The 24,362-nt window shown below is 38.0% G+C and overlaps 1 protein-coding gene across 1 annotated transcript in view; it reads right to left on the reverse strand.

Annotated features, from left to right (window-relative positions):
* Positions 1-1,562: 1,562 nt before the first annotated feature.
* Positions 1,563-24,362, reverse strand: part of SLC7A9 (solute carrier family 7 member 9) — a 369,032-nt gene continuing 346,232 nt past the window's right edge. The window contains exon 12 of the mRNA XM_044081885.1: positions 1,563-2,393. Within this exon, the coding sequence (XP_043937820.1) occupies positions 2,329-2,393 (65 nt within the window). The 3' untranslated portion in view covers positions 1,563-2,328. The remainder of the gene's footprint in view (positions 2,394-24,362) is intronic.

A 24,362-nucleotide genomic window follows, 5' to 3' on the forward strand; every position in this document is an offset into this window, starting at 1 on the left:
AATATGCAAAATAATGCAATTCAGACAGAAAACACAGGGGAAAGTAGATACTTTGGGTCTATATCACATTGTCTAGCTCACAGGAGTTTGAACGATGTAATATCGAACCATTAAGTTCAAAACCCAAAAAGTACGAACATACAGAACAGCAATTTTTTTCCAAGGGAAAAAAATAGCTGTTCCAGTACAAAAAAAAAAAAAAAAAAACATGTACACTTTAAACTTAAACTAATGTGGGGGGCTTCGCCCCAACACATCCCCAATGTGGGGGCTGTGCCCCCACACCCCCTACTTAAATATACCAACTTCGAGCTCGTACCACAGTAGAGGAAATAGCAAAGCTGTGAAAATGGCCTACCAATTTTTTTTCCCTTGGAAAAAAATCGGTGTTCCGCGACTTCACTATTTCCATATTTCGAACATATGGGTTCGATATTACAATGTTTGGACTCCTCTGAGTTTGATGTTGTAATATAGACTCGATACTTTGCATACTAAAGTATTGTTAGAAGTAAAATAAGAAAAGAACCTTTCAGAATTCTGTTTAATATTTTAAAGGTAAGTGATCAGCGCAAGAAAGCAGTTAAGAAATCAAAAGGTACTGGGAAATATTCTGAAACAGATGCTACCTGCAAAAAGAGAAATACCATTATATTTTTTCCCAATATTTTTATTAAAGATAAAATAAGAGAATAAACACTGTCTAATACATTGATTATACTGAACAGACAACTTTTAACAACAATGAAACTAAACTATTTACATTATTTACAGAGGTCTGAAAAATGTTTGAATAGTACAAATATTTTAAGAAAAGAACTTTCAGTGAAGCAAAAAAATGACTAAACAGGGTTAAAAATCAGTTCGGAAAGTCTCAATTAGGTTTGAAACCTTTGTCCATGGATTGTTAGTAAAACTCCTCGTATATATTCTAAGTTCTTTAGTTCTGACTTCCTTGTTTATGGTTTCTTCTAGTCAGGAGAGAAATTCACCAAGACTCAGAGAGGTGGTAGAGGTCCATTTCCTTGTCATACATTTCCTGGCTACTGTTAATATTTCCATAATAAGTATGAATCTGATTTATTTATCATTAATTTATTAACATTAAGAAACATTAATGTTTTAGTTAATGTGAAGTTATCTGAAAATGAAGCTGAAAGAAAATCAGCAATATCTCTCCAAAAATTCCTTAATTTAGAGTAATTATAGAAAATATGGAACCAATCTGCATTACATGATGCTGGACATCTCCAGCAAATGATATTATATTTCTGTACAGAATGTTGCTGCAAAGCCATCTAAAGTACTCAGTGCATTTCTGGAGATGTAAGATCAGCAAATATACACACACACACACACACACACACACACACACACACACACACAAGTGTGAGACTGCTGAAAGAAGGTGAAACATCTCTGTAAGAATTCATGTGAAAGGAAGTTAGGAGAACTTGATGTGATTACCCTTGAAAAAGGAGGGTGAAAAAAGACATGGCAAAACTTTCAAACAACCTAAAATGAGTAAAAAAAGAGTAATAAAATTAAAACGTGCAAGATAGTTCAATAATAGAATTGTTTATTAACAAGGAGGCAAAAGAACATGGATGATAACGCAAGAGTGATTAGATGAAGAATTTTAGCAGCTAGTGGAAAGGAACATCCTTTCACAGGAAATAGATTTAAAAAACTGAGGTGTAACTCAAAACAACATAAGGAATATATGACACCATACTGTAGGAATACTGAGGGATATAACATGGAAGTTTGTGTGCCGTGGTGGCATTAGCCATGGTACACAGTGATGGGAAGAATATGTGGATCCAGAAACCCTCATCTGTAGTTTTACTATGTCACTCTTTCCTGGCATTACTTTAATTAAATCCGAACTATTGCAGAATGAAGGATGAGCACTTTCACTTAAAACATATCTTGGTTAATTCTGCAACTCAAAACAGCATTTTCTACTAGTTTTGCTGTTTCCATAATAAATGTTCTGTATTCATAGCAAGCAATATTCTGAGTGCATCTGACCTTCAAATGCAAAAACAGATTTTAGCTTTAAAAATGTTCTTGTAGATAACATATCACATAAATAATTTATTACATGTCTTCAATGTTTTATACTGCAGAAAGATATCTTATTTACAGAAATTAAAATGACATTTACAGATGAAAAGATCCTATTAACAAGCATAGTGTGCAATATTTTCCAGAGGGTACTTTGATGGCAACAAATACCCAGTACAATTTTCACAGAGGCACAATACATTATATATGAAAATATTAATATAAACTACAATACAGTGTATAATACATGATTTTATTTCACTCCTGATATTGTTCAGGTGGAACAACCTCCATCAGCAGTTGTAAATGAAGTGTAATGGGTCCTGAAAAGATAGCAATAATAATATATATATATTAAACTGTAATAAACAATTCCTTATAATTATTTGATGCATTCAATTGTATCTTTTGCATTTTTTATAACAAAAATAGGTAGAACATATTAAATCCAAGCAATTATTTGATCCAGCATAAAAATTCTTACATCTATATGATTTAAAACTTAATGAACCTAAAACTGGGAATAGTGCAGAAGAGCCTTCCACTTAATGCATGATTTCTTTCTTTGTTCACTGAGGTAGATCAAAACTTCTGGAAACATTACACAGTCTTCATACACTTCAACATGTAACCGTGTCCCTGAAGAGTTATGTAGTTGCAGGCTTCATACCCATGTGCACTCACAAAGGATCAGCAAAAGATCATTGTGTATGTGTGCGTATAAATATATAAAATATATGTGTGTAGTGTATATGTATATATACACACATTATAAAAATGGGCAAAGTCCATTCTCAGATCTGATCATAAGGTACCTTTGCACTGGACTTAAAACAATCCAACAGCATTCTGCTGTGAAACAACAGAAATGTTACATCACACTAAGCATGTCACAGATATAACAGCATTGGTTTTCCCCTTACCTTAAAAAGAATCACATTTCCAGAAAATGCATCTCTCCAGCACTGAAATATACTAGGCACATAAAACTATCAGTCACGACTACTGAATATCCAGAAAAAAGCAGGAAAGCTAAACATTCATGAATAGTAACTACAGGTCAGTCAAATATATTAAAGTTGTACTTGAAACTATGGAAAAATACATATATACATGTGCACCAAAACCAAAAAGAAGTCACCCCTTATCAAACCTAAAATAAGAATTAGTAGAGTAATTAAGTCGACCACAGTGCATAATGTTGTAAATAATGACAAGCAATATCGAAAAGCAATGTTATAAAGAGAAAAACGTAAAAAGCATTATCCTTAAAGAAAACATCAGCCTCTCCCACTCTCTCTTTTTGTGGCACAAAGTCAACATAAAAATTAGCTCAAAACAGAGAAAAAAGTGCAGTCCAGCAACTCTTAATTCAGATAGCAATATGCAACATTGTCAGGACCAAAACAACAGAGGCATGCAACAAAGACACTAAAGAAGTTAAAAGTATGTGCTACCATAAGTATCTGGGGCATAACCTCTCCTAACACCCTTCATCACCTTCTTGTACCTCCATTTAAAGCACTAAATCACTTAATCTTATCACCTTCTGATACTTCACTTTATTTATAGTACTTAAATGACTATACCTACTTCTAATTAAGTACAACCAAACTTTGATTCCTTTGCTACTTCTCTGCTAACACTTACACTTGCTTATCACCTCTAATACCTCCTTCTAATAGATTTCTTAAATGACTCCTACCTATCTTATATACTACCCTTCTATTTGTAAATTCTCAGTGCAATGCTGTATATTAATGTTTGTGAATATCAATACAAATTTTATTGTACTGACTAAAATGCTATGTATGCACTGCAGCTGCACTATAAAATGTGTTATTTTAAATATTGATTGCATTAAATTTGTTACCTTGGAGTTTTTCCTCCCCAGGCCTCTACTGAAAAAGGGCACTTGTGCCTATTTGGACTTTCCCAGTAAATAAATAAATAAGCACTGTATAAAGTGTCATCAAAAAGCTTCTGCAGCACATAAGAAAACCAACAAATGAAACAAATGCTACCATAAGAGAACCGACTGATCCTTAAAATATCACCACTGCACATATATAACTCCTGATTTAAATTAACTGAAAAGTAATAAAGGGAAATAAAGAATATACACACACATAAAATACCACACTAATGGAAGTGAAAACAAAAATGATCTGATTTTCATGTTGTGATCTGAGCTAACAGTACAGAAAAAAATTCAAACAGGAACCACAACCTTAGTCTCCACGTAGATCAGAGCAAAAACGATTCACACAGTGAAACACCAAAGAAAACTATGGAACTTCATAATATAACAGTTTCAGCTAGTATACACGTCTTGAAAATTGAATAACCTTATCATAAAATTAAATGAAAAGAATCCTGTAAACCAGCAGCAAAACTGTTAAAGACAGCTGACAATGTATTAATGGATACACAAACATATCTGAAATACACTTACAAAGAATAGAAAGACATCAAAAAATATAAATTAACCACAAAAAGAATTTCATACAACCCCACCATACCAAATGAAGGAACAGAACAAAAGAAACCAGAGGCACCAAGTGAGAGCCAGTATTCTCTGCAGTTTAATAAAAATATTGGTAATAGCACTGAAAATGTCAGAAAATACCAGTAACAGAAATATAGTAAAATAAGCACCAGCCTCATCCATATCTAGCACGATAAAAGACTGAATTAAAGTAAAGGAAAAATTTCTATAGTGCGAATAAACTAAGAATGTAAATGAATGAACATAATGTATGATTTTGTTACAAGAAAAATAGACATACAAGCCATTATAAAACTGTCATCAAAGTTATATCAAAACCAGTGATTTGTTAGCTTGCTATTGTTAAAACATTGTATGAATTACTTTTTCAGAGTGGAAGAACACTGTACAATGAAGTACTAAAAATAACCAAATCACTTTAGCTGACTGCCAACCAACTGAGCACATTTTGCTTTGCAGACCACATTTGGCCATGCTTCCAACTGCCCATCATCCCAGATAATCACTGCTCATTTCCCACATGATCCTGTTGAAGGCTTGAGACAAGTAAGTTTATCCCTTGGATTAGGAAACATGTAAGTGTATTTTGGGGCAAAATGTACTAAGTTCAGATATGCTGGATCTCAAGCAATCCCTCTTTTCCAAGGTATAGTAGTCCCAGAGTTAGAGTATGTAAATAGGGGAATAAAGGGTGCAAGTGGGCTCCTCCATTTCAAAAATACTTTTAATCTGTATTAGTGAGTGCCACAGTTTGCTTTTTTGTCCATATCACATGTATGTTTTGTGGCTTGGTGTCTTGACAGTACTAATTCTCAAATTTCCAGCAGATCACTGTTTACCACAGCCTTATATGTCATGGCACTTGGTACTGGACCTGTGTCTATGGGTCACAGGCTTGCTGATGAAGATATGAACAGTGTAGCTGAGGACCTCACTAGTGCCTAAGACAGTTTCTGCTGGTGTGTGTGTGTGTGTGTGTGTATTCAAGATGAGTGGTGAATGATTAATACTTGAGTGTATATCAGTTATCAAGTAGAAATGAAGGTTATGTCAGGTGATTTAACATTTTTGACTTTTTAGCCAAGTGGTGATAAAAATAAATTGATAGACTTATTGACAGTAATTGGGGTGCAGCATTATACATTAAAAACATATAAGTGGTAACAGGGATTATGGATCTTACTGAGAGAATAAATGTCTGCAGCCATTCCCCTTGTATAGGAGGCCAGTCTAAATGAATGTAGATTCTGCGGTTGTTCTTGGAATGAGAAAGAAAAGGATAGAACATTTTAAGTAGACACTGAAAAAGTGAAAGGTGAACATTTATTTCAAGGGAAATAAGACAGTGTTTTTGGTGTGGCAATATAGGTTGTCCAAGATGGATAGAAAGCCAAAGGAGCAGTCCATACCATAAAGACTGTGCATAAAGAAGGTTCAGGACAAGTTTACACCTAGATGTTTTATGTATTACTTATTGTTGTCCCATAACTTGAGTTACTTGGTGGCTTTGACTGGTATCTACCATGGATTTTGTAGTGAGGGCAGTTCTGTGTATGCAGCTGGCACAGAATCCAGGAAGATCTTCATAATCAACCAAGATGATGCTACTATGACATACATGGCCATCAATAAGGTAACTGTAAAGACTGGATAGCAGTCAGCTGGTCAGCTGTCAACCAAAATATTCCCAAAATTGCTATTTAATTAATTTCTGACTACTAATTTCATAAGTTAAATAAAGTGTTCAAGCCTAACAGATTTCAAGGAACACTATCTCGGTAATAGGTGGATTATACAACATAGCCCCAGTCTAGTCATCCAGTAACTTCTTAAATTTTTATGGACTGCTCAAATCTCTAATATATTCTTGTAATTTGTTCCACAATTATGCCATCATAATGAGTTCTGTTCTTTTTATTATCTAACTCTAAATAAAACTTTAAATTATGGTGTTTATGAATGTTTGGATTACTATACATGTCTAAACCCAATAAAGACTGAAGGAAAGGATCATTAAACACCTTGTATGCATATAAGAGGTGGCCCCTGATATATCGATAATGGATGGTGTAAATATCTGCAGAAACATACCTATCCCTGTAGAATAACTTTTTAATATCAGTTAATTTCAATAAATATATTGCAAATATTTGGCCATTAATTGTGTATTTCTTCATTCATTTTATCACAGTGGGCATCTGAGTTGTACAGAAACAATTAGGTGGCCCCAAAGCACAGAGGAATAAAGCCCTTACTTTGCATACCCCGTAGAATTTGTCGCCTTTGATATACAATCATATTTATGCCCCCCCCCCCCTATATCCTACTGTGCATGCATTAACCTCTGCTGATTTGTATGTTTTCATATTGCTTTAAATATGGAACATTTCTGCAGGTTGAATATTTTTCTCTCCATATTTCTCAGCCTTTTAAACACATTGTACTAAGATGAAATGCTTACATTCTTACCATTGTTTATGCAAGTAATATGGAACTCAGGGGGATGTGCATCAAACACATCTGACACAAATTCCTATACTGCATATCTTATAAACAAAGGGATTGTGTCTAAATCTAGTGATGACATTGTGCCCCTTTACTCAACCCTCATTAGGCCAGTCATTGAATATGATGCCGCTTTTGGCATGTATCTGTCCAGAAACATGTAACAACTGGAACGTCCAGAAAGATTCCTTACTAAAAAAGATACAAGGCCTAAACAACATGTCCTACATGGACTGACTCAAGGCCCTATCACTGTACTCATTATCCTACAGATTGCTAAAAGGTGACCTGTGTCTGGCATATAAGGCATCCTCCAACCCATTTCTGATGCACATCAGCAAGTCAAATGCCATCAGAAATACTCAATCTAGGGTTCTTAATCTTTTGCAGAGGATGCCGCTGCCATGGAACAGACTCCCCATACAAATAAAACAAAATTCATACCTGTCCATTTTAAGTACAACTTAGACCTATGGATGGGAAATAGAAAATTTACCCCAGGACTGCCCCGTCCTACTAATGGACAGAGAGAGCTCCTAAATGCATTATCCCATACATGTGTCCCCTTAAATTATTTATGGGATGATCCCAGTTATTGTTATTGGGTGTTAATACATAATTATCAACCATGGGATATACAAGACCATCTGTAAACAAATGTATTGGTTACTTCAAGCACAGAAAGGGAGCTTGGCTAGGCTTAAAATGGCCCACAAGGGCAGCTAACCTAGTACTTACCTATGAAACCTATATACTGTATTTATTAAATCTGCAAATTGTACAAAAAAAAACTCCAGACGTAATCATGATAAAAGTAATCCGCCATGCCAAGGCCTTTTCAGCCTCCAGTTTATTATCATTATTTTTATTTCAACAGCTGTGAATCTTGCATTGTTATCTTGGTTTTTAGTATATTGTCAAACATTTGCTTTCTACCTGCAAATACACACTGATAATTTTCAAATATGTAGGTCATATATCTTGTCAGCCTGTTATCATCAACATTTACTCATGTTTAAACAAAGAGATGGTTCTACATGAAGAGACTAAACTTGGATCCTTTCTTTCTTCTGTAATAGCACCATTCACTGACTTCTTCCATGAAAGGGGAATCTCTGTAGTCTATAAAACCTTATTATATTTCTTAAGTAAACACAGTATTATGCTTCATGTACCTTCCAAAACTATTGGAGTACTATCACTAACTGCTGTTTTAATGGCCATTTGCCCACTCAAAACTAATACCAATTCTTCTTGGGTAATCAGGTTTGTCATCATAGCAGTTTCCTATGTGTAACTTTAAATAACTTTACATTTCTTAAATATTTCAAAATTTCCCTCTTAAATGTTCATCTTTCATTCTGTGACTAGTACTACAGCTAATAATGCTTTTAAAAACTGTGCTATTATTACAAGATCTGTGTATAGTTTTATTCATCCTCTTTTAAAACTGCAGTAATTCTCTTTGAACTTTATTGCACAGCAGTGCTTAAACATATTTTCTAGTTGCATACATTTTTCATCTTAAAAGAACAAAACAAAACATGTTTATAATGAAAATAAATCTTATTCTTTCTTATTTATTTATTTATTTATTTATTGATTGACATTTGGTAACCGTGAAAGTCTGGCTGGGTCAGAAACCCATTTTCAGTGGAGGCCCAGTGAAAAAAGCTCCAGTATTATTGAATGAAAACTTATAACATATTTAAATATTACATATACATAAAAAAAAATATGTAGAAATTACAAAATTGTTACAATAATTTGTACATAAGTTACAATGTAGGTGTTGAAATAGCAGTTACAGTAAGAGTTGTGGGCATAAATGTAAGATGTACAACATACATTCACTGGTAGATTGCAGGCAGATTCAATAATAAGTATTGCAATAAACATTTGATAGTAAGTGGAAGAAGGCAGAGGTGGTTTATATTGATGAACATTATTAGTGGTAATGGGGTGAGGGTTAGAGGAGAAAGTAAGGAAAGATATTAGATGTCTGAGGGATGAGTTAAGGAACAGGTCAATAGAAAAATAGGAGAAATAGGGAAAGAGGGTGTTTTAAGATAAGAGGTGATGGGAGGTAGGAAGGGATAAGGAGTATGTAGGAGGGTGGTTGGAGGTGACTGCATGAGTAAAAAGAGAGAAAGTGGCATAGGTGGAATACAGGTTTGGGATAAAGATGAAATGTGTGGGTTAAGAGGGGGAGGTGTGGGTTATATATTTGTCTTAGGGCAGAGGGAGGTGTGTGACTTAAGAAAATGTTTTTTAAGTGTACTCTTGAATTTTTTAGAATTATCCATACTAGTAATATTTTTCTGGTAAAGTATTCCACAGTTTGGCTGCAGTGTAAGAGTGAAGACAATGACTGGCTCTTCTATTAGGTTTGTGTACACATATTATTTTTTTTGTGAGTGCAGAGTTTTGGTTGGAATGTAGCTGTACAGAATAGATTTTAGGGTGGGACAGGTATCGGGTTTGTATATTATGTTATGTGCAATCGATAGTTGCAGGTAGTCAAGATGTTGTGGGAATTCAAGCCAGTTTAGCTCTGTGAGAGCTTTGCAATGGTGGGAGTGGTATGATAGGCCTGTGGCAAATTTGGTGATCTTATAGTAACAGGACTGAAGGGACAAGTCTGCTTACTCAGAGGTGATCTCTGCCTGACATACAAGGCCATGTCCAACCCAGAATTGATGGCCATGCTCCCCCTAAAAAAAAAATCAAATCCCAGAGAGCCACATGCTCTAGGGATCTAAACCTCACCACAATGATAAATTGGACGTGCTGGAGGGACAGAGTCCTGTCCCAGAGACTCACCATGCTTTGGAACAGGATTCCAATCTACATTAGGCAGAGCTCCTCACTAACACTCTTCAAGAGAAACCTTGACGAGTGGATGGGAAACAGAAAATTTACCCCGGGGATCACTGCAGTGGCTCTGCTGGACAGAGGCACAGGGAACTAATCTAAGGGGGCGGTGAAAGCCAACACATTCTGGCTAGGCTTATAAATGCCCTCGGGCAGATAGCCTAGTACTTACCTATGAACCTATAAGTGCAGGTTGGTTAAAATATAGTAGAGAGAGGATCAAGTAGGTATTATCTAGTAATCTTTTGGTAGAAGGATCCATGAAGCCTTTGTGTCTGTAGAGTGGCCCAAGTTTGAAGTGTTTTTTCTAATAGCATTGTGTATATGTTGTTCAAATGTGAGTTTTTTGTCTATGGTGATACCTAGAAGCTTAGCATGTGTTACAACTTCAATTTCTGTTTTGTTTTGAGAGTGAATTTTAAATTTGGATGAGAATGTTTTAGGTGTGAAAAGCAGAAGTTTTGTTTTTGTTGGGGTTATGCAGTAATTGTGCTTAATTTAGCCAATATTCTATTGCCGTAAAGGCATTTTGTGTTAATTGCAGAAGGTTTGATATGCTGTTAGATGAGGAGATGGTGGTGGAATTGTCAGCATATAGGATTGGTGTGCTATGCAGGGAGGCTATGTGTAGGCTATTAATGAAGATACTGAACATGAGGGGTCCAAGTACAGACCCTTGTGAGACTCCTGTTTTGTTAGTCTGGTATTGTGATAGGTAACCTTGCTATTTAACAGATTGTTGTTTATTGGACAGATAGCTGTTAACCATTGACGAGACGGTTGTGAACATCCTACTGAAGAGAGTTGCTATAGAAGTTTGTCATGTGGTACAATGTCAAAGGCCTTTGACAGATCTAATAGTTTTATGGAGGTTAACAGTCCGGAGTCCCTAGCTTTATTTACTGTATCAGTGAAGGAGATGGGGTAGTTGTTGTGCTATGTGCAGGTCTAAATCCATGATGAGTGTGTGTAAGAAGGTTATTGTGTATAAGGTAGTTTAGCAATTGTAAGTGTACATACTTTTCAAGTAGTTTTGATAGAGGGGATAGTATAGAGATTGGTCTGTAGTTTGTTAGTTCATTTGATTTAACTCTTTTGTGAAGAGGGGTTATTATAAATTGCTTCCAAAGGTTTGGGACTTGGGATTCACTGATGGATAGATTGATAAGTATGCCGACAAGATAAGCAATATATTCAGCAGCAAGTTTTAAGCATTCTGATGGGAGATTATCATAGGAAGAAGAAGAATAGGGTTTTAGTTTAATAACTTTAATGTACTGGACATGGGTTGTAGAGAGAAGGGAAGGGATTGTGTGTTGGTAGTTGATGTATTTTGGCAAGGGAGAGAAGAGGTTGTGTTGTCTTTAGTAGATGCTTGGGAATAGGGTGGAATGCTGTTATGTATGGAGTTAACATTTGTGTTAGAGTTAGAGCCAGTAACTAATTTAGCTATGCTGTCTATAAAATGGGTATTGAACTTATTAACTATTTCACTTAAGAGTTTTGTCTACGGATGGTGATGGATTTTCAGTGGACCCAGGGATAAAAAGTGAAGAGATGGTTTTCCAGAATTTTTTTGGATTGGTTTGTTGGTTGTGTAATTGTTCTGTAAAGTAATTTTTTTCATCCACTTTTACTAATTTTTTTTGCTTTGTTTCATAGTTGTCTACAGATCTGGAAATTTGTATAATTGTTATTCTTTTGCCAAACTTTCCAAGCTTTATCTCTGATTTGAAATATTTGTTTAGTGGATTTGGTTAACCAGGGTGCATGGTTTACTTTTGTTTTTTTTTTTTTTTTTCTGAGAGGGGCTAAGTTGTAATGACTATCCAAAAATAGCTTATTTTGAAATAGATGACAGCATTGTCTAGGGGTAATGTTTTTAATATGGACCAGTTGAATGATTTTAATATAGTATTAAAGAGGTCTTGACTAAAGTATGTTAGGTTTCTGGATGATTTGTAGGTCTGGGTGTTGGGCTTTTGGAGGATGGTTCTATATGTGTATGCTGGTGGGTTGTCACTTAAGAAATTAGGAAGTGTATTGGAATTAGAGTACTTGGGGGGGGGGGGACAAATACAAGGATCCAAGCCAAGTTTACTATTGTTTTGTATTTTAGTGGTGGTGGTGTTGAGTTGTGTAAAGCCATGGCCTGAAGTTAAACGCCAAAAAATGTATAGTCATACCCTTCGGGAAAAACAAGGTAACCCCAAGCTACCATATAGGTGGCAATCCACTAAGCACAGAAGAGGTTATCAGGGACCTGGGGACCCAGGTTGACAGTGGCCTTTCTTTTGACACTCACATTGCTAAAGTGGTTAGAAAGACCTTCTACATTGCCCACCTGATCATGAAGGGATTCACATCCAGATCTAGTGAGGTCATTGTTCCCTGTACTCTTCACTTATCAGACCAATGATCGAGTACAATGCCCCATTCGATGTATCTCACCCGACATCTGCAGCAATTGGAGAGACCCCAAAGTTCCTCACCAAAAGGATAAAGGGACTCAAAATCTGTCATATGCTGCCAGATTGAAGAAACTCCAGCTCTATTCAGTCGCATACCATCTGCTCAGAGGTGACATGTGCCTGACATACAAGGCCATGTCCAACCCGGAATTAATGGACATGCTCCACCTCAAAAATCCACCAAAACCACTAGAGCAAGCGACTTAAACCTTAGCACGGATATAAATAGGACGTGGAGGGATAGATTTATCACTCAGAGACTCCTATGCTGTGGAATAAAATCGTCCATGTGAGGCAGAGCACCTCGCTGACTCTGTTCAAGAGAAATCTAGACCTGTGGATGGGAGATCGTAGGTTTACCCCGGGAATCATCTCTGGGTCACTGCTGGACAGAGGCACAACAAACTAATGGGCACAGTATTTTTTCATATAAGGGGTGGCGTAAGCCACAATAATTTGGGCTAGGCTTATAAATGCCTTAGGGCAGATAGCCTAGTATAAACCTATGAACCTATAAAGGTTGAGACTATTTGCCGGTGAGTCAGTGGAAATATTTTGCCAATTAATATTGAAATCTCTCATGATTGCTATGTCACTGGAGATGTTTTCAGACATCCAGGAAAGAATGTCTTCAAGTATAGGAATGGTTTGGGCTGGGGGTATGTACACTACTGCAATGCACAGTTTTGTGTTGTTTATCTTTAATGATGCAATGAGAATTTCAGCATTATAAAATGTGGGAACTGGTTTGGAGAAAGGTAGTATTGTAGGATAAATTAGAGCTACATCTACCAGCTTTTTATTCATTCTATCAGTTCTTAGAATGTTAAATCCTGGTAGAATTTCATTGTCTTTCATATATGGTTTTAACCAGGTTTCAGTAACAGCTAGTATATCTGGGGAGTATTGTGTAAACCAGGAATGAAATTTGGTTATTTTGTTGCAGATGCTACATATGTTTAAGGTAACTAGAAACAGATTTTTTGACAGAGGGGTTGAGGATAGAAGAAGTTCTGAGGGGGTCCTAGATTGGGGTGGATGTCACCACATTGAATTAGATTATGGAAATGGGGGAGAATTGATTGTTGAAGGTGATTGTTTTATACAGGTATATGGTGAGATAGAATTTTGAAATGGATTCTTTAGAGGAAGATACAATTTGTTGCTTTGCAAAATGTAGAAAGTTTGACTCAATTAAACTAGGTGATATTTTGAATAACTATTGGCATGTTTTTCATAGACAGAAAAGTGGGTGAGTTTGGAGTCAAGTTGATTAGTAAATGAGGGAAGTGGTGAGTATTAGGGCAGCAGACATGATTATGGTAAGGCTAGTAGTAATTTTAAGTTGTGACATTTTGTGGTGTTTAGGATGAAGGAATAATGAAGAGAATTAAGCTGGGTGTATGAGTAAATTGGATGATTTGTAGGTCTGGGTTTTGGGCTTTTGGAGGATGGTTCTATACGTGTATGCTGGTAGGTGATCACTTAAGAAATTAGGAAGTGCATTGGAATTAGAGTACTTGGGGGGGGGTCAGATACAAGGATCCAAGCCAAGTTTACTATTGTTTTGTATTTTAGTGGTGGTGTTGAGTTGTGTAATACCATAAAGGTTGAGACTATTTGCCGGTGAGTCAGTGGAAAAATTTTGCAAATTGGAAATTATACAAATTTCCAATATTTTCAGGCCTGCTGAATCTAGCTTTGTTTGTATAACTTGAGCACTGATCCAGGCCATCTTTTTTGGAGAAGGTTCCCATGCACCCTAGTAAGCAGGGGTGTGCAGTTAGAACTTGTCTGATTGAAGACTGCTGGAACAGGGCTCAGTTTTGAGCTTTTTTTCTGGTTAATTGGGTAACTTGTTTAAATCAGTTTGTTCATTTTCTATTGTTTTATATATATATATATATATATATATATATATATATATATATATATATATATAAAATTATACTTTATTCATCTGCTTTTACTGTATTTGTGTTTCTTCCTACTTTATTACTAGTGGCATTGACTACAACTCTAATCTGCGATATATAACAATAAGTATAGTTTTCTATGTATTTAAAGTGTTTTTTGAGTGTATCTGCTTTATTTTCTAAATATATATATATATATATATATATATATATATATATATATATATATACTTGTTTCCCACCTTTCTAAGCTAATATATTCCAGTTTTCAGGTTAGTGCTGAATTCAGGGCTGTGTTACAAATCTCTGTGTTTGCCCATACCTTACTTGGATAGAAGGAAGTTCTCTGCTCACCTGTGAGAGAGGGGAGCTGTGAACAGCCTGTCTGTCCCTGGAGGAGTGGTTTCAGCCCAGAAATGAGTAGTTTATTGGCCATTTTGGGCTAATTTCTATCTCTTTCATTTCCATGCTATAAATACCGTATTTGCCTGGTTTTGCTCATCGGGCAGCGCTGGTTAGCTAGGGTAAAACTATTCCTGGCTCCACAAAGTCTCCACTTCAATTTTTCTCTTGGAACTAGACAAACTTTCAACTTAAGCACTCAAGCCACTCATTTCTCAGCCTGGCACTTACTCAAAACTTATAGCAAGCACTTATAAACCCTAGCACTAGACCCTCCTGTACTGTACAGAAGGACAAGACTCTCTATTTGACCTTACCAGCCATCCAGTAAAACCATTCACTGTACCTATCCAGGCATGTCCAAAGGGCAGTTTCAGGTGTACTCTTCAGTCCAACTGGTGAATCTGGGCATTTTGAGGCAATGTTACAACTGCCTCATGTACACAGACAACCCCCTCCTCCTACTACCAAACACTAATGCATGCGAGAGATGCAGTTATACAGCCAAACTGGAGGCTAAGCTCTCTCAACCCAAGACTGGATCAGACAGTCAAGAGGAGAAGGGAAATACTTGCATCGCACCACCAGTCTCACATAAACCCATTAAAGCAGCACTGGAAAAAAACACACATAAATACATGAAAACATACTCTGAGGCTCTAAATAAAAATCTGCAAAACCAACAGACTTCCAAAGCAAACATCCAAGCAACCTCCACCCCCCAACACAAACCATGAAACACATACTACACAAAACCAGTGTGCCATGCAATCACAGCCCTTAAGGCAAAATAACATACCCAACATGCTAGTAATAGGTGACTCTATAGTCAGGCACAGTGACGTCCCACTCACTAGGTTGAATAAGGAAAAGGTTACTGTTAGCTGCCTGTCGGGCGCCAGGATCCACCACATAACACAAGCACTCAGGTCATTACAGAACAAGTAAAATATGACTCTGTCATTGTCCATGTTGGTGTGAATGACCTGAGCCGTACATCTCTGGACTACATGAAAAGATCCATGTAAGTGCTCTCTGATCATGTAGCCCAGGCCGGTATGACCCTGACCCTGAGTAGCATCCTGCCCTCACCAAGAATGATACCACGGTATAAAAAAAAAAATTCTCAATTTCAAAAATTGGCTGTTTCTGGTGTCATTCAAAGGGGATCCAGTGTCTGTCCACCTGGGATGACATGCTCGACAAGCCACGCTGCTTCACTAGAGATGGTTTGCACCTGTCACCCTTAGGGTTTCGAATACTGGCCAAGGCTCTTGCCACCCCCATACTGCCTTTTTTAGGCAAGGCTTAAAAGACAAACCTACAGCTGTAAATAGCACAGGTAACAAAAAACTGAGGGTAGTGCTACTCAGTGCTAGAAGTCTGAACCTCAAAATGCACGCACTCGAGGCACACCTCAGTTTGGAGAAAATCAATATATGTGCAGTAACAGAAACCTGGTTTAAGGCTCCAGAGAGCACCACAGCACTACCAGGCTACAACTCATTCCATACATTTGGCCACAGAACCCAAACTGAAATACAAAAGGCGGGGGCATATACATATTCATCAAGGATACCCACACCTCCAGGCTAGTGGCACAGCACGATGCTTCAGAGATCATCCACGTGTAACTAACAATGGGCAAAACTGCAATTGAAATTGTAGCTTGCTACAGATCACCCACCATGTCCCAGGACCCCCATTCCGCATTCCTGGAAACACTGGGAAACATAAAGGTCCTACCAAACACCCTAATATTGGGTGATTTCAATTATTCAGACATTAACTGGGGGAACTACTCAAGTACTAACTCCCTTGCCCAACATTTCCTAGAATGTATAAACTCAAATGCCCTGGTTCAACTGGTCAACACTCCCACCAGAGGTGACAACATATTGGACCTGGTCATCACCAACATGGGTGACTGGTGTTTCACACCAGAGGTCAATCCCTTGCTGGTTAGATCTGACCATAAACAAATCACTTTGGATATCCACATTCTGCCCCCACCCCTGGACAAGAAAACCACCGTGAAAAACTTTTGAAAAGCAAACTTCACGTTACTTAAGACCGAAGTGGAAAGTTTCAAAGCCCCCATGCTGAAGGATAACACTGCCCATGCTGCAAAATCCTTTACTAATGCATTCTACAGGCACCTACAAGAATGCATGGATCATGCCATCCAAAGCAAAACCAAGACTCACTCCTCCAAGAAAAGGAAACCAGTCTGGTGGACTTCTGCCATAAACAAGCTATACAATAGAAGGAGGAAACTAGTACAGAAAAGAGTAAAATCCCAAGAAGGGAAGACATCCCTGATCAGTATCAGCACAAAACTATGATCCCTCATAAAATCATCCAAGGTGAGCTTTGAAAGAAAAATTGCCAAGGACTCCAAAGATAACCACAAGGCATTTTTAGCTAAGTCAAGAATCTAAGTGGCAATGCTCAGAGTTAGTCCAGAATGGCACAAAATACACTGAGCTGACCGATATCACCAACATCATGGCAGACAGGTTCAGCGCAAACTTCACCTCCTTCTCACCCCCAAGAGGGCCCATAACCATATCAGAAGAATGTAGAGTCCCTGAAATCACAGACACTCAGGTTAAAACAGCCCTCTCCAAAGCCAAAAACACAGCATCAATGGGACCGGACGGTGTCCCAGGCTGTGTCCTACATGAGCTCAAAGACGAACTAACCCCTCACCTAAACACACTGTTCAAACTCAGCCTCTCTACAGGCTATGTACCCATAGAGTGGTGCACAGCAGCGGTTATTCCGCTCCACAAAGGTGGAGCCACAACAGACCCCAGGAACTATCGCCCTATAAGGCTGACTAGCTTGGTCTGCAAGGTTATGGAGTGCATCATCATGGAACTCATTAACAGAGACATTGGGAACCTCCAAACACTGGACCCTACCCAGTTTGGTTTTGTTAAGGGCAGATCATGCCTCCTAAACCTGGTGGACTTCTTTGAGACAGTTACCAAGGCTATAGATGAGGGAAAGGTGGTACACACAGCCTACCTAGACCTCACAAAGGCCTTTGACACCATTCCCCATTCTGGTATTATAGACAAACTCACCAGCCTGAACATAAACCCCTACATCACAAGATGGGTTGCCAACTGGCTCATTGACAGAACCCACATGGTGAGAGTTGCAGGAGCAAGGTCCGACTCTGAATCGGTTACAAGTGGAGTTCCTCAGGGCTCAGTTCCTAGGACCCCTCTTGTTCAGCATATACTTCTCAGAGGTACAGGCAAGCACAGGAGGACTATGGCTGACCAAGTTTGCAGACGACTGCAAACTATGGGCTATAATTCACTCTCCAACTGACACAGACATCCTCCAAAAGGGTCTCACTGAGATGGATACCTGGTGTCAAAATCATGGCCTCAAGCTAAATGAGAAAAAGTGCATAGTTATCCCCTTTGGAAAAAACAAAGTACCCACATACTACCACATAGGTGGTAGTCCCCTAAATACGTAAGACGTAATAAGGGATCTGGGGACCCAAGTAGATAGTAATCTCAACTTTGATAATCACATTGCCAAAGTGGTTAGAAAATCCTTCTACATGGCCCACCTAATCACAAAAGGGTTCGCATCCAGGTCAAAAGAGGTCATTGTACCCCTCTACTCATCACTCATCAGACCCATCATAGAGTACAATGCTCCATTTGGGATGTACCTTACAAGACACCTGCAACAGCTGGAAAGACCACAGAAGTATGGCCTCAAAAAGATGCCCTATGCAGCTCGACTGAAGAAATTACAGCTGTACTTGGTTGCATACCGCCTACTCAGAGGTGATCTCTGCCTGACATGCAAGGCCATGTCCAACCCAGAATTGATGGACATGCTCCACCTAAAGAAAACCTTATCCCCATGAGCCACATGCTCTAGGGATCTAAACCTCACCACAACAATAAATAGGATGTGCTGGAGGGATAGATACCTGTCCCAGAGTCTTCCCATGCTTTGGAACAAGATCCCAGTCTACATCAGGCAGAGATCCTCGCTAACACTCTTCAAAAGAAATCTTGAAGAGTGGATGGGAAACAGAAAGTTTACCTCAGGGATCACTTCAGTGGCTCTGCTGGACAGAGGCACAGGGAACTAATCTAAGGGGGCAGCAAAGGCCAACACATTCTGGCTAGGCTTATAAATGCCTTCAGACAGATAGCCTAGTACCTACCTATGAACCTATAAAGATTAAAAGGTGTGGGGGTGGGACTAGCTATATGTGACTTATCTAAATAATGTGTGCTGTGTGGTTAGAATAGTTCGATGGAGGGTGTTAGTAGAAGATGGAGGATGGGTAGGGATTGGCTAGATAGTAATTAGGAGAGCAGTTTTGAATGTATCAATTTAAGTGAAGTGGGTTTTTTTGGGAATGGGGGTAGGGTAGGGGAGTGGAGTGAGCCAGAGCAAAGTGAGGGCGAAGGGAGTGGGATGGATCTGGTCAAGGAAGCAGAGGTAGAAAAAAAAACAATCAGTTAGGTATGTTTTACACTGAATTTTTTTTTGGAAAAACTGCTGCTTATTTGAGTAGGAGTAAAAGGTGGAATCAGATAAGAAATCTTAATAGGGTTGGATGATTTTGGTAAATAGTTTTGTCAAATGGACTGATTGAAATACTCTAGTAAACTGATAATTAAAATATGTACTTAGGAAGATAGAAGGGAGTTAGATAAAACTAGAGAGACTATTATTATGTCTATTCCTAATACAGAGTCTCAGTTATTTAATAAAGTGAAGACTAAGCAACTGTAGGGGCTACATCCATGGAACAACCGAATGCTACTTTCTGCATAACAGGAAGTTGCATATATTAATGTAAGTACATACTTTAATTTTATAGAATGATAGAAAGCAGTCCTTGTGGCAGTGGTGGCTTGAGAGGACTGTGATGTCCTTTGTTTGGTGCCCAGTATTGGCATTCACCTAGTTTAATATGGAGATAGTGATCTGGCAAGGACAGTTCATCCTTCTAGAATTGAATATATCTAAGATTAAAAAATAAAGAGAAGGTCACATGAGAAAGATTGTACAAGGAGAATGTTAGACAGATTAAATATTAAAACTGGAGCAGATAAAAAGGGGAGGAAATAAGGACAGAGGAGATGGGCAATAGTTGGGAAAAAAGAACAGTTGGAATGAGTTAGACAAGAAGCATTACATTACAGTTGCAGCAGGTGAGCAGAACAAAGCCTGCTATAACAGTTCAGTAGATATACAAATTACTAGCTCTGCATTTAAAGCCTATAACAAATCAGAAAATGCATATCAGTAAAAACAATTTACCATTTAGAATAAGGTAGACAACTCAAAGCAGTACAAACATTTGTAATAGTTGCTTAGTAATAGCTGTTATCCGTCCTATAGGTGCTGTTACAAAAAGGGAGGCCAATACATTTACACAAGAAGTAGAAAAAAATGGTTATGGTAGTGAGTTAGTACATTCAAAAATTTAAAGTAAAATAATCAGTACCACATGGTAAGAGCAGGACAAACCATTTGCAATATTGAACTTAATATCAGCCATTGATGGCAAAAGAGGAAAATAATAACATACTGATCATTTGCATTCAATACAGCATAGGCTCTGTTGTCACAATGTTATGGCAGTGAATTGGAGCATCCAAAGTTAAGAGTAAAGAAATTATCTCTCTTGGAGAGAACAGGCCAAACCATTTGCAATATTATAAGTAGTAATAGCCTTTGCCAGCAAAATAGATGGAATAGTAACAGAGCGGTCATTTTAGTATGGGTCTGTCATTGCCATGTTATGGTCATGAATTAGATCAATCCAAATTTAAGAATAAAACAATTATCCCTGACTAGCAACAGTATTACAAACAATTTGCAGTGTTACAGAAGTAACTGCCGTGGATGACAAAAATGAGTATAGTAGTGACTAACCAAGCAGATAAGTGCACTGTAACACATTTCTATAAACACATTCACAATTGCATAGCTCTACTAACACAGTAACTCAGTGCAAACCATCATATAATCAGCACTGGTGTGCAGAATACTGAGACATAACACATAGATTTTTAAATGTACATCTGCGGTGGTGCAGCGGTAGCGTTGTTGCCTCAACGCAAGAAGTTCTCCCATTTAATTCTCGGCTGGAGTGCGGGGAGTACCTTCTGTGTGGAGTCTGCATGTCCACCCCGCAGTTGGGTGGGCATTCGAAAGACATGCGTAAATGGGCGTGCCTTCGTTGAAGGTTGAAAGTCGAGCTGGCACCTCGGCATTCGTCAAAATCTACTGCCAATCATCAGCGGACCGGAGTTCCGCTGTGGCGACCCCTAACTGGGAAAAGCCGAAAGACAACAACAACAACAGAAGTACTGTCAGCAGGGTAGGAAAGCTTACTTACAATAGCAGCATACAGTTCTTGGGCAAGCTTAGAGTGCGGGGGGAGGGGGGTCCCTGCCTAAAGAAAAGCAGGAAATGGTAAATGGAGTGAAACAGATGAGGTCTGCATTTTAAATTGTGCAAGGCATGCAGGGAGTGATGGAAGACAAAATAACTTCTTGCGGGAGTAAATGAGATCTGGTCAAGGAAACAGGCTTCAAAACAATCAGTTAGGCATGTTTTTCACAGAATTTTTTTTTTTTTTGAAAAACTGCTGCTTATTTGAGTAAGAATAAAAAGAGGAACCAGATAAGAATGCTAATAGGGTTGGGTGGTTTTGGTAAATAGTTTGCCAAATGCACTAATTAAAATACATTAGTAAACTGATAAAGGAAATATGTACTTGAAGATAGAAGGGAGTTAGATAAAGCTAGAGAGACTATTAATATGTCTATTCCTAATACAGAGTCTCAATTATTTAATAAAGTGAAGACTAAGCAACTCTAGGGGCCATGTCCAGGGAACAACCAAATGCTGCTTTGTGCATAACAGGAATTTGCATATATTAATGTAAGCACATACTTTAACTGTATAGAATGAAGGAAAGTGATTCTTGTGGCAGTGGTGGCTTGAGAGGACTGTGGTATCCTTTGTCTGGTGCTCGGTGTTGGCATCCACCTAGTTTAATCTGGAGCTAGTGATCTGGCAAGGACAGTTTATCCTTCTAGAATTGGATATATTTTAACTGTATGGAATGACGGAAAGCAATCTTTGTGGCAGTGGTGGCTTGAGAGGATTGTGGTATCCTTTGTTTGGTGAATGGTATTAGCATCCACCTAGTTTAATCTGGAGCTAGTGATCTGGCAAGGGCAGTTCATCCTTCTAGAGTTGGATATATGATAGCAGCATACAGTTCCCTGTGCAAGCTTAGAGTGCTTGAGGGGCCCCTGCCTAAAGAAAACCAGGAAAATGGTAAAATCTGTATGTACAAGTATTTATTTACTTCAGCTTTTTATTTTGAATCCCACACCTTGTTATGAAGGACTTTGTATATCCACCCCTCTATACTGTGCATATTCTCTATATCATATATAGGGGCCATATTGTCTTTTTCCTCTGTACCAGTATACAAACCAAACATAATTTTCCAAGTTTTCCATTAAAAAAAAATCTCATTTCTTTCTGACATACATTCACCAAGTAATCTAATCTGTTACAGTCTATAAGTGTGTGTGCCTGTCTTATTTATTACTGCCTGGAAATTACAGGTCATTTCATTCATTATTTTGCATCGTGTTTTGGACGGTATTATAATTCTCTGGAAGAACATTATCTATAAAAATCCCATAAGAGTGGTTCACATTTAAATATTTTCTCTTTTTCACACTGGATCCTTTTACTTAATTTTCCTTTAATCACATTAGCCTACTTTATAATAAGTGTCTACAATTATCAGCTATACCATTGTCTTCTGTTACTTATTCTTTTCGGAAACTTCTCTCCAGAATATTACTTTCTTGTTATACCAGTTACTAATGATACTTTTTCAAATCTTCCTTTTCTAATTTCAGTTAGTTCAACCAATACCTTATGATGTTTCTTAAACAAAAAGCCAGTTCAGCTTCATATTTTATTAACTTCATCATTTTTTAACTGTATTAACTGCATGCAAACCACTGGCTGTATATCCATTATGGATTTCTGTGAAGTAGAGCCTTCATCCTAAACCTGGTAGACTACTTTGAAAAGGTCACTGAGGCAATAGACAATGGTGACTTATTCCAGACTTGCATATCTTGATCTGGCAACTGGTTTTGATACCATTCCCTGTGTTTGTATAAAAAACAATTAATACAAGTCAGTGTAAACCTCTACATTTTCCACCAGATTGCAAATTGGATAGCTGATGGAACCCAAGTTGTAAAACTTGAAGGTATTGTATCGCAGTGTAAAACTATAACTAGTGGTGTCCCACTGGATTTCATGGCTAGACCTCTCCTCTTTAGCATCTGTTTTGCTGATATCCAGGCCAATACCCCAGGAGTGTGACTGACCAAGTTTCCTGACAGCATCAATTTGAGTACTATTATTTGATCCCCCACTGATACCAAATTGCTTCAGCAAAGGCTAAACTATGCACACACCTGGAGTTCATAAAACTGTATCATACTAAATGCTAAAAATGTAGCATGGCACTGTTTAGCAAGCAAGGCATTTCCATTCCCTGTCATATAATTGATAATCCGCTACAGAACTAACACTGTTATGAGAGACCTTGGCATGTAGATGGATAACTCTCCATCATTTAATAATAAAGTCTCCACCATAGTTAGGAATTTATTCTATCTGGCCCAAATGATATCCAAAGAAATTGCCTCTAGATATAAAAACATCATTATTACACAGTACTCATAGGTTCATAGGAATAAACTAGGCTAATGACCACCAGGGCCTTTTTAAGCCTATCTGTGTAATCCAACCCAATTGTGTCCATATGTATCATAGGCATTTATTTGGAGGGGGTATGCTAGTTAGGAAGTTTCTAGAGGTTATGTGGGCAAGCATGTTAGTTTGGGCATTACTGTCTGCTTCTGTTTGTCAGGGACATGGGGACCAGACCCAGGGAGAATTTCTGATTTCCCATCCAGTGGTTAAGGTTACACATAAATAGGATTAGGGATGGACTCTGCTTCACATGGCCGGAGAGCCTTTTCCAGAGTTTGGAGATCTTCTGAGACACATCTGTTTTGCTGACATGTCATGTCACAAGCCAGATTTAATTTCCTGGATCTAGTGGTTCAGATGCTGTTCATTTTGCAGATGTGCAAAAGGTTCATTAGAAATGGATCTAAGGATGCCTTGTATGTCAGGTGTAGATTGCCTCTCAGTAACCTGTAGGAGACAGAGTACTGAGATAGGGCTTTAAGGTGATCCATGTAGGACATTGTGTTTATACCCTGGATTCCCCAGGTAAGGAACCTTTGTGAGAGTTCTAACTGTTGCATACGTTTGGTCAGGTATATGCTAAAGGGGGCATTATACTCAATGATGGGTCTGATAAGGGTCAAATAAGGTAGCAATATGACTTCCTTGTGCCAGGATACCATGCCATCACTTATAAATTGGTGACATCAAATGATTTTCTTACTGCCTTGGCCACATGTTGGTCAGAGGCCTGATTCCTGTCTACATATGCTCCCATATCCCTGATTACTGGGTCAGCTCTTAGGGGTGTCT

This window comes from Protopterus annectens, chromosome 8.part1 (genome assembly GCF_019279795.1).
Source record: "Protopterus annectens isolate FY-2018-M chromosome 8.part1, PAN1.0, whole genome shotgun sequence".
In the NCBI taxonomy this organism is placed as follows: domain Eukaryota; kingdom Metazoa; phylum Chordata; order Ceratodontiformes; family Protopteridae; genus Protopterus; species Protopterus annectens.